Genomic DNA, 11,310 nt, shown 5'->3' with positions numbered 1-11,310 from the left:
ACAGTAGGGCTATTTTTGAAAAAAGCAGGAAAATATATGGAAATAAAACGAAACAAATATATGGTTACTGGGAGGCCTGTTCAGTACAAATTTTGAATTTTCATAAAACAAAAATTCATACGTTATATGAATTGTAGGCAATAACAAAACTGGAAATTATGAAGAGTCAAGCGATTTTTATGGCATATATTATTTTTACAACACATAATATTGATACACAGTTACTAATGCAAAAAATACAGAAATCTTCATATAAACATGCATCTTTTTTACCTGGGCTATCTTTAATTTTCATACATTCTTCAATGGATTCTTTTAAACCAATACTGGCTGCTGTAGGCCTTAAAGATTTTTTGACAGATGATAAACTATCTCTTTGATGTTTAAAAGTTTCTGAGGTATTTGTTGTGTAATTTGTCTCTATGCCTTGAAGTTTCATCAATTTTGCTTCTTCCTGGTTTGCAGTATCTGGCTGCAACAGTTTTCTAGCAGGGGCCTCTTCTACCCCATTTACAAATTCATTAATTGATTCAATAGTTTCTTCTAAAACAAACTGAGAGGCAATTTGACTTTCAGAACTGACAGAATCAACTTCTTCCTCTTCCTCTTCTGAAACAAAAAAAAAAATTTCATAAGGCTAATAAAGTAAAGCTAAAACACTGATAGCTTTATCAGTTCACTTTGAAAACACATATAACACCCATGGCTTAAAAACGATTTATTCAAATTTGGCTTGTTTTTCTCAATTGATAAGAGACTTGAACGGAATTAAGTAGATAAGAAAAATAATTGTTATAGACTTTAATGACATTAAACACTAAACAACTAAGTCAATTTTCAAAAAATGAAACCTGGCAGTATATAAAGCATAGTATATATATCCAGGTTAATTTATAGACCATGTGATATCAACTCTCAACAATTAAAATATTTATTGTTCATGTATTCACAAGAGTGACATCTTATGTACATAATGAACTGTTCCCTGCTGGATTGGCAATAAGTTCACATAGCACAGATAACCCATTGTGTAGCTTTGTACTAAACAAACACAATGGGACAAATGACCATCAGAGACCCCTATGATTCAGGCATAGCCACCCTTAATTTTGAACTACGGCCCAGAAGAAAGCCAGTCAGAAGTACATGCTATCTGAAGAAACTAATACATCTACTTCCTATGTCAAGCAGCATAAAAAAAACCTACATATGATGTTGCTCTTCCAAAGCTCATGCAGATATAATGTGCCAACATTAACCCTACAGACTTGAGTCAAAGGCCATGTCATCGCGTTCGTTCACTAACATTTAAAATTTTATTGAATTACTATTTTATGAATGTATGTCAATAAATTTGGTATCAAATTATACATTATAATTCAAATATTAGTATCATACATCAGTTAATTTCTTAATTTAAAAGTAAATATTAAAAAAACTAAATATTGATTTTTGTGTCACGTAGTACAGTGAACGCAGCATTGGTTCAAATTAACTGTCTGTGATGTCCAAATACAAAGTCTATAGTCTCTTATGAATTAGATACTCAAATTACTAATCTTGACAAGCTTGAATGTAAAATAAAAATCTCCTATCTTTTCTATTTTCTGAGATATTAACATATTTATTGAATCAACCAAGGTGGCCCTGCCCACCTCTTCAATTTTTGAAAATACCTGCTTATGAACACCTACTTGACCCAATGATTTGTGTATAACCAATCAAAAGCTCAGAATGTCCCTCTAATGGTTTTCTCAGCTTCTACAAAGTATTTGAGCGGCAAAACTCTTTCTTTTCATGCTAGATTCCAAGTGGTAACATAAGACATTCGTGAGCTCAAAATTTCGTATTTTTTAAGACCCAAATACAGCTTATTTACTAAGCTTGATAAATTATAGTGGAATTCTGTGGTATTTATATAGTAATTTAAGATTTTTTGTTATTTCAAAATGTATATATAAAACCTAGAAAAATTATTTCATTTCACATCCTCCGTGTGCAAAATTTGATAAGGCTTAGCAACCTACGGCAAACAGCAAATGGGTACAAAGTTCGTAACTAGAAGAGATAATTGTTTGTGATACTTCTTTATTTATTGTTCTGTGTTTAAAGAAAAATAAGTTTAATAACTTGTTTGTATACAGTAATAATGTATATACATATATAATGAATTATAACTGAAATGTTATTGTATTTACTAGTCCACTAAAACACAGCAGAGACAGGTCACTTTGTAAAGACCAGTTTTATACTCTTGGATACAGTAACAGGAGTGCACATGAGCCGCATCATTGCAACTTCTATAATTTTAGCCAGGCATGGCTGAAAGGTCAATATAATAAAATAATAAATATATATAGATGTATAATGTTATGAGATTTAAGCTATTTAGACTAAACATTTGTGTTTTTGTGTTATAATCTGTAGTCATTCTAGAACAAAAAAAAGCATAATTTATATTTATTTCCTAATTTTTTATGGTGGATTTCGAGGTCAGTCAAATCAACCCAACCCATACAGAGATATAGTAACATAAATAACACATAAAATATAATGTTTTTTCTAAAAAAATGTTTGATAATTATCTGGAGGTTATAAAGATTTCGCATGTGAAATCTGAAAATTTTTCTGATTCATGAAAGTATTTTTAATCTTAAAATCAAAATTACTTTGCATGTTGGATAGTCAACATTCAAAAAGAAAAAAGGCATGAGAAAAACATTACTTAAGAAATCTTAAAACTTAAAAAAATATGATGTTTTCTGTACAAAAGCCTTGTAATGTTTACCGATAATATGCAGAATTTCGTGTAGATCTGCTTACTAATTTAAAAGTTATAGCATGGAAACTATAACAAGCACAAAATGGTTACAAGGTCAGTCCCTGGGACCAAGCCCGTGCTTAAAGTTAACTTATATGTGTTTATAATGGTTAGAGATGCTTGAACAAAGTATTTTCATTCACTAATTCCACAGAGGATAAACAATTAAACATAATGTGATATTTCTTTTATTAATGCAGATATCTCATTTAAAGATAATTCAATTTTTAACAATTATTTCTATGTTGTAAGATACTGAATTTTCAATATTGATGAATAAGTTTGGTTAAATCAGAAATAAATGGAGAGAAAGAAGCAAGCTGCTAAAAGAGAACATGAAACACATATGCTGACCTGGAAAATTGGATGAAATATTCTAAAAAAAGGATGTCACAATTAGATCAACATTCTACTTGTATAATAACAAACTCCATCAGATAGTTGATACTCTTTACAGGGTAACAAGGCCCATATACTGAAAACAAAACAATAAAAAAAGTTCCAAATTAAAATGATTGTTTTCACTGACATGAACCTTTTCAAGTGAACTCAAACCTAAAAATAAATCACCACTCAAGAGACCAGACTAAATGATAGTTAAACTTAAAGATTACAGAATTTATTCAGATGCAGCCAAATTTGGAGAGGAAGGGCAAAAGCTTTTGTCTCCATCAGAAACCCCTCTCATCCATAATGAAAGAATAGGTCAGATAAGTTAACTTTGTACACTCACCTTGAGTGGTAGCTTCAGAAAATTTAGCATATTTGGAGTATGGTCCTTTAAGTATCCGCTGTCTTTCTTCTAGGGCCCTTTCTATGGTCTTTTGGAGCTGCGAAATCTTACTTGACATTTCTTCTTTACTTTGGTCATCCAACTGTCATAGAAAAAAGTTTTATTTTGAGTTTTTTACATTATTCATATATATATAAAAGACCACTTTATATTTCTTATACTCATTTTAACCTTTCATACAGTTTGTTATATTAGTGATCATATGATACAACTCTGACATCTTAGTTTAATTTTTATGGTTTTCATTCAAAATAGAGAGATATTAGCCATGAAACATGGATACTAAAGACAAATAAGGTAAACTGTGCAATTCTGTTAACTGTATAAAATAATTTGGTAAAATCTACTTTTAAGATTTACTTACAAATTTGTGTTAAGTTTATGTTTGAACTTTACAAAGCTGGCCTCACCACTAAGGTTTTATAGCAGCCAGGTAAAACCATATTATTACGTTATGTACTGTATACAATACTTTTTGCTAACATATGTATCTTCCACAACTAAAAGTTATACCTCTAGCTGATAACCATTATTAATTATAAATTAATTTATTATTGTTCTTAAAACCTGGTGAGCTTTTAAAGATTTTGACTTTATATACTGAGCTTATACACAGAAGTAAGAAATTTTCAAAATATCAGTTTCTTGTAACTAGTTTACCAAAATGTACACTGTTATTTGACTATATAAAGTCTAGATATCTTATAATAATTCTAACTGAAATGTTTCATTTTGTACTATGATATTATTAGCAGGTTTACACATTTAGACAAATACTTAAAATCTAGAGAAGTACCTTGAACTTAAAGCAATAATGGATAAAGAAAATTCACCTGTTGTAATTTCTGTTTTTTGCGAGCAGCTTTAAAACTAGGAGGATCCTGTTCTTCTTCTAAGTCAATAGTCATAAACTCTTCTATTGTTAACTTACTCGATGGTGTATCTCCAAATTCTGTTAACCTTATAAAGCAAATCATGCAAGCTTCTATCATTTTAATGACTAAATCCCAGGTATTAGTAAATAAAAACTGAAAAACACACATTACAAAACTGCCAAGAAAAGTCAAATGAATTATCATACTCCAATGTTGAAGTGTGAATGAATCATCTCCTTAATCACACCTTATGTAATAATGTTCTTAAAGACAGGGACAGAGAGAAATAAGTATTTCACTTAATGTATCACAGAATAATTTTTATAACAAGTTAAAAAAGTTTGGCACTATCTAGAGGGGAGCTACTAAAAATTCATAAAAAAATTACCTAATATAATCTTTCATACTACAACTATAAGTTGTGTCTAACATGTTTTTCTTTAATAAAGTAGTTTCAGAGAAATAAACTAATATTTCAAGATATTAACTTATTTTAATCATCACTCAGGGCCATATTATTGTATCCATATATCTACTCCAGAACTGATAAATTATAACCAGGCTAAAATAACAATCAGTTTAATATCAAATACAGAAAGTGGACTACATTACCTCTTTTTGAGAGTAGCTTGACAAACTTTCACAACTTTTATAATATCTTTCACAGTTCGATTAAAATTGTGAAGATGAGCTGCAACTAGAAGGGCTGAAAAAATAACTACATGTATAAAACAAGTAAGAACAAAAATTTGTGATGCATAATTGTTTTTGTAAATTTATTTTTAGTCTAAAATGAAAATAGTGGAGCCATACTATTAATGAATGCCTGTACACACTAAACAACAATTTAAGTGACTAGGTATTTTACAAAGAATACCAGTTTTGTGCTGTAATACTGTAGTTACATACCATGAACACATACAATAGAAAAACATATATCCCCCATCCACCCAATATGTAAAGCAAATTTATACATAAGTCTAGGATGATTTTGAAGAATGAAATAAACACATGACCAGAAAGAAACATATGAGTAACCAACTTAATTACCTTGTTGTATACTTAAAGTTTACTATTGGACCATAAGAATTAACAACACTAATTTCAAAAGGAAGCATCTGGTATGAGTAGTATAATTTCACTATGCATTTAATTCAGGTAACTTTGAAACTTAAGCTACAAATAGTGTTTACTAAATTTATTTAGAATAAAACTGTTAGTAATTTTCATACAATCTAGCTATGTTTTCATGGACAGACCATTTTCAAATATTTTGATAAATAGAATAACAACCATACTAGTCTTAACATGTAGATTGCATCACAAACAAATTGTATAATCTTTAGCACAGGTTTTAATTTTTCACATTTTCTGTGAGCCCTAAAGTAGCAAGCACTCAAATATATTTCAAGCAAAGCATAATTAAACATACATTTTCTAATTTTAAATCCTGTACTTCTTAAGATTTAAATGAAATCTCACAGAAAGACAACACATATATAACTAATTACATTCTGAAACATACTTTAACAGATTCAAAGCATGAATTTAAAGTTTGTAGTTATAAGAATATAAAAAACATTTGACAGACTAACCTGCACCACATAATCCAGAGGGTCTCCTACCAGTATGCATCCAGTCTCGTTTCATTCTTTGTACTAATCTTAGTGCTGTCATAGAGACTTCATGAGTGCGCTCACCAAATTCTAATCTATGTGCAAATCTTACAATGTAAAGGCAAGGATCTAGAGAAGATAATAAAACAAAACAAAATGTATATAAAAAAATAATCTTTCTAAATGTCGTAAATTAATAAAAATTCATATATTATGATGAATAATTTCCAGTGTGGGGAAATAAAACAATTTTTTCATAATGGGTAACTATCTGCAAATTAATGACGTCATTCTTTACCGATATCTTTGGGTTAGTTATAATTGTTTTGAACAACTTACAAAGTTCAATTCTTATGAAACATTCACACATATGATGAAAATCATACATTAATACAGGAGCAGAAGAATCTTATTTGATGTAAATATGAGCATTCAGAGTATAAATAATATAATAAAGTGAGCACATATATGAAAACTCAAGTTTAATAATATGTTTGCTCAAAAAAGGAATCTTGCAGATATACACAGGAATTGAACAAAAAATTATGAATACTTGCCTAAAAATGTACTCATTCTTACTCAATGTTAAATGGACTACATCCTTAACTACCTGGTAAATATGTTTTTTTAAACTCAAAGGGCCTTTGCACTATTTAAGCCATTTACTTGATTTAAACCTGTTGTTAGACATCAAATTCATATTACCTAATTCTTAACTAACGTATAATCCCACAGAACTTATGCAATTTTTTATAATGCGCTTTTATAATGCTCATTAACTAGTATATTACTACACAACAAACAAGCAGCTTTACATTTATCCCAAGCACCACCAATTATACAAAGACATGCTAAACTAGTGATTTATTCCAGGTAAAATTTAAAAATAATCAGATAAATTATTCCAAACGTAGACTTTTTTGTGGTTTATGAAAGAAAAATGTATTATATAGTACACTTAAATATTGGGTGACAAACAAAATATAAACATCTGTATGTTGCGAAATTCAATGGTAGCTTCCTCCCTTAACTTCCAGTAAGAATTGTATGCTCCCGATAACAGAAAATAGTTCAGCTAACAGATCAAACGTATATGCTTGAGTTTAGCTATGCCTTTTTTGTTACAGTATCAAATATTTGGCAAATTAATTATGGTTAAACTTTTGTCAGTTTAAGAATAAACATATTGAGTAATTCGAGTTTAACCACCAAAATATGTCTATCGTGTTTCTCTAAATATTACTTCCAAATCGCAGTGTAGATGGCGCAACAATACCAAATATAATCACACGAGATAGGGGGGGAGAGAGAACAAACAACAAAATGGCAGACATATTGATGTGTAAATAGGTTACTGGTAAAGTATGATATAAAACTAAATGAAATAAGATATGAATTTAGTTATTAGTTACCTAGTACAGGATATTATTTGTATTTCAAACTGTTGATGTATATGAACTTTGAAATGTCTGGAAAAACTACGAGGAGGAGGGATGATTCTTCTAACAACCCAGGAAAACTGTGGATAAATTTGGGTAAGCTGTCCCAGTTCTAACAGTAACACAGTTTAATAGCCTGTTGTCGGATTTTGAAGTTCAATAAATGTTCAACTTATAAGCACTTATTAATAATATATACGCCAGTAATTAAATCGTTTTAGCACAACTAAGTACAAAATATAGTTCTATAATTATTTAAGGTATATTTAAAGTTTTTAAACTAACCCATATTTCATTACTTGGATTGTGAATTCGTGTCGTTGTTCACTTATTAAGCCTGAAAATCCAACACTGACTAGTTTATATTACAAACATTTTGTCATCGTTATTCGCTGTTTCCCTTCATATCAATAATTTCGTACACATAAGATTTAATACAAGTTTTCATTAATAACACGTCAAGATTGTTTATTATTTGAATTCAATAAACCTCAGTAATATTCCAAATACGCGATATGATACGTAAAGCGTATTAGCCACATAATCGGTTGTGATACTGATTACTGATAGTTCTATATGCAGTTTAGGCTATAAACGAGCGTTTTTTTAAACCGGAGTCCGCGAATCATGTCCGAAATTTCATAAAAAATATGATTTATAAAATAAAAAATACTCTTCGTAGAATTAAATTTATATGAATTAAAACATTTAATTTTGGTATACAGATTTTTATGTAGGCGGAATATATATATATATTCAAAACAAAAAACATCAATAAGATTGGGGTCCGGAAAAAGTTTCAATTGAAAGGAGACCTCAGACTGCTAAAGTTTTAGAACCGCTGCTATAAACAATGGAAAGCCAAGCAATAATATTTAGTTGTATTTAACTAGCTTATATATAAAAACATGAATTTAAAAATTATGCGAAAAACGATACTTATAATAACAGCACATGAATTGAGGGCGTGTGTACGATGATCTGCGATAATCTACCAACAGGTTATTACACAATACCTGCCAAAATAACACAACTTACGTATAAATCGGATCAAAATGAATCAACATTTGTTTTAATCTCTTTAGCTAATATCTTTTAAGTATCTTGAAATGCAGTACATTTCAACACGTTAGCATAATTTGCACGTCAAGTACCTGAATATCATATTAACGTATGGCTGTTAGAAATTGTGAATATTCAACCAATTGGCATAAGAAAATATATTAAACAATAGAAACAGGTTTACTGTGCTGCTGGTGACGTAAACAATGTGATGGAGACTACATTTCCGCTGAGGTCTTAAAGAATTCGCCACAGACTAAAGCAGCTGTGTATTTGAAACACTTTATTTAAAGAATGAATCAAGATAATGGTTATATATTAATAATAGATGAGTCAGCTGTATCTGTGGTTGAAAAAAGGAAAGAAAAAAGCTTCAATGGTGGCGTTATACAGCTGGTTTAACAATTTGCTTTAAAAAACGGTATGAACCCAAGTACTGATACCAAGTGTTACACGCACCTTGATCACCCGTTATACATGTACAGTTGAATTATGTAGGTTTGATAACCATACTTAAACAAGCTTGTTTTTAAATTAATTATCTGAATGTATGACAAAGATATAATATTCCGTGTGAATACAAAAGATGTGCTTTTATATTAATGTAGCTAAAATATATTTCACATTGCATATAACTTAAAAAATATATTCAAAAATCTTATTCAGTTATAAAGAAATACATTAAATATAACAATACGTTATATCAATTGATCAAATTTTAGTTAAATTACACATTCATACAAATTAATAAAATGTTGTTGTTTTTTAACATACAAGTGCGTGTGTTTAGGCAATGACTTTGTATCAGTTTTTGAAGAAGTGTACCAGTAACGATATCCATATTTTAAAAGCATTCTAAGAGTTTACCCCCGGTAATTACATTTCTATACAATTATGTACAGTACAAAGGTGCAAACATATTATAATTTTGAAATGTCTCTATTTCATTGTTTTACAATAACTATAACCACATGCATGAGCTCGCAGGAAGGTGCAAGGGTGGTCACTCTCCCCTCCCCCCCGGATTTTCAAATAGAAAAATTACTGGATATGTAAAATTATTCGTTTATGTTATTGGAAAATCATAAGGTATTTGTATTTCGATTTCATAATTTTTTCAAACTTGAGTTACTTTACCACCACCCCTATTATTTTTTTTATTCTGCTGGCGCCCTTGACCACATGAACTGTACCTCTATAATATGGACAGTAGATTTGTGGACCTCACATGTAACTTGCACGTCGTCCACTTGTGCGTCTTTCTGGTGTTTCCAACGTGTAAAGAAATGTAGCTTTTAAAACTGGGCGTTTTCAACTTTTGTGTGACACTTAGTAAATAGCAGTTATTTGTGGGCCTACTGTAAATGTTGTGTGTAAAGGCTTATAATTCGATCCCAGTGAATAATCAAATATTCGTATGTTAGGAGGTTGTTAGTTCTACTAATATAAATTTAGTCCAAGAAGCGAAACATTCTACAACATGAATTTGCCGTTGTGGAGAGTTATACCTTCAAACGCATCATGAATTTTTACATCCTGTATTTATTATATAACGAGAACCTTTACCAGATCGTGTTTTAAGAAATCGTGGTCCTTTTAAATGTATATATGTTAACAGCCTATTTCTGAGAAATTTTAACTGTTGTTTAAAAATCAAGCTGAGAAGTTTGTATGAAATAAGACAGATTTGAAAGAACTACTAAATTTGCGATATTCTTACCTACTAACGATGCTCTGTTATGGACGTTTACAATTTGAAAACCATGAGGTGTGAAACGCTGAGTAGCCGACCTTATGATGAACTGTTTACGAACAAATACTAAATTCAGGAATTAAATTGTGATTTCCTTCCTTCGGTGTAGAAAATAATTCATACTATGCAGCTCCATAAATACAAAGGATCTTCACACCATATGTGAGAAAATCCCCGTTTCAAACTTGTCAGGTGGGACTAAGCTCCTAGCAACAGATGCATTTCTGCATTTTGTGATCAACGTACCAACTGAATTTTAAAACACACTCTGAGCTGCATGATGACTAGTTTACATATTGTATACATAAAAATGATGCGGGAACATACTGTATAATATAAACACAACTGTTTTCTTCCTATAGAGTATAGACAATCATATATTTCGTACTTTTAATGAAAACAACTTGCATTTGGAGTGTGAAGAGGTAAGATTTAACGTTACTTAGGCGTGCATGGGGGAAATTCTAACATTTTGGCAACATTCGAGTTAGAATTAACGTCATTTTGAGAGAACAAATCCCTAAAAGACATTTAAGATCATTGTACTGGTATAATTATAGACTTTTACAACGTTAATCTGGTGCATATAATCGTTTTATTTTTAAAGTGGATTTCTAATGAAAAAGTATATATTTAATATTATGATGTGTTCCATTATACACAATCGCAAACTAATTTCTTTTAATAATATGACACTCGATCTAACAGAATGTCATACCTGTCAACATCGGAAATCATTGTCTGTATGTGGTAAAATGTCTATAAATTACAGTATCAATGGCAGGACGTAATAGGATGATTTACGTATGCTCCAATAGTGTATGTGTGTGTGTGTATTTTCTTTCTCCAAAAAAATCTTCAACATGAATCTGCATCTCACACTCAAAAACACCTTTAGATACAGAACTTTTAAAAAAGAACAACCTGTAGTTTTTTCGCTTGTTTAATACT

The 11,310-nt window shown here is 30.1% G+C and overlaps 1 protein-coding gene across 1 annotated transcript in view; it reads right to left on the bottom strand.

The window, feature by feature from the left end:
* Positions 1-273: 273 nt before the first annotated feature.
* Positions 274-11,310, bottom strand: part of LOC106472517 (transcription factor IIIB 90 kDa subunit-like) — a gene marked incomplete at its 3' end in the record, with an annotated part of 63,460 nt that continues 52,423 nt past the window's right edge. The window contains exons 7-11 of the mRNA XM_013933172.2: positions 6,085-6,234; positions 5,102-5,195; positions 4,448-4,574; positions 3,555-3,696; positions 274-609 (exon numbers count right to left, since the gene is read on the bottom strand). Coding sequence (XP_013788626.1) covers positions 274-609; positions 3,555-3,696; positions 4,448-4,574; positions 5,102-5,195; positions 6,085-6,234 — 849 coding nt within the window. The remainder of the gene's footprint in view (positions 610-3,554; positions 3,697-4,447; positions 4,575-5,101; positions 5,196-6,084; positions 6,235-11,310) is intronic.

The sequence above is a fragment of the Limulus polyphemus genome, unplaced genomic scaffold, assembly GCF_000517525.1.
Source record: "Limulus polyphemus unplaced genomic scaffold, Limulus_polyphemus-2.1.2 Scaffold5397, whole genome shotgun sequence".
Taxonomy (NCBI): Eukaryota; Metazoa; Arthropoda; class Merostomata; order Xiphosura; family Limulidae; genus Limulus; species Limulus polyphemus.
Note: the sequence above shows the minus strand (reverse complement) of the source record. Positions and strands in the feature narration are given on the sequence as shown.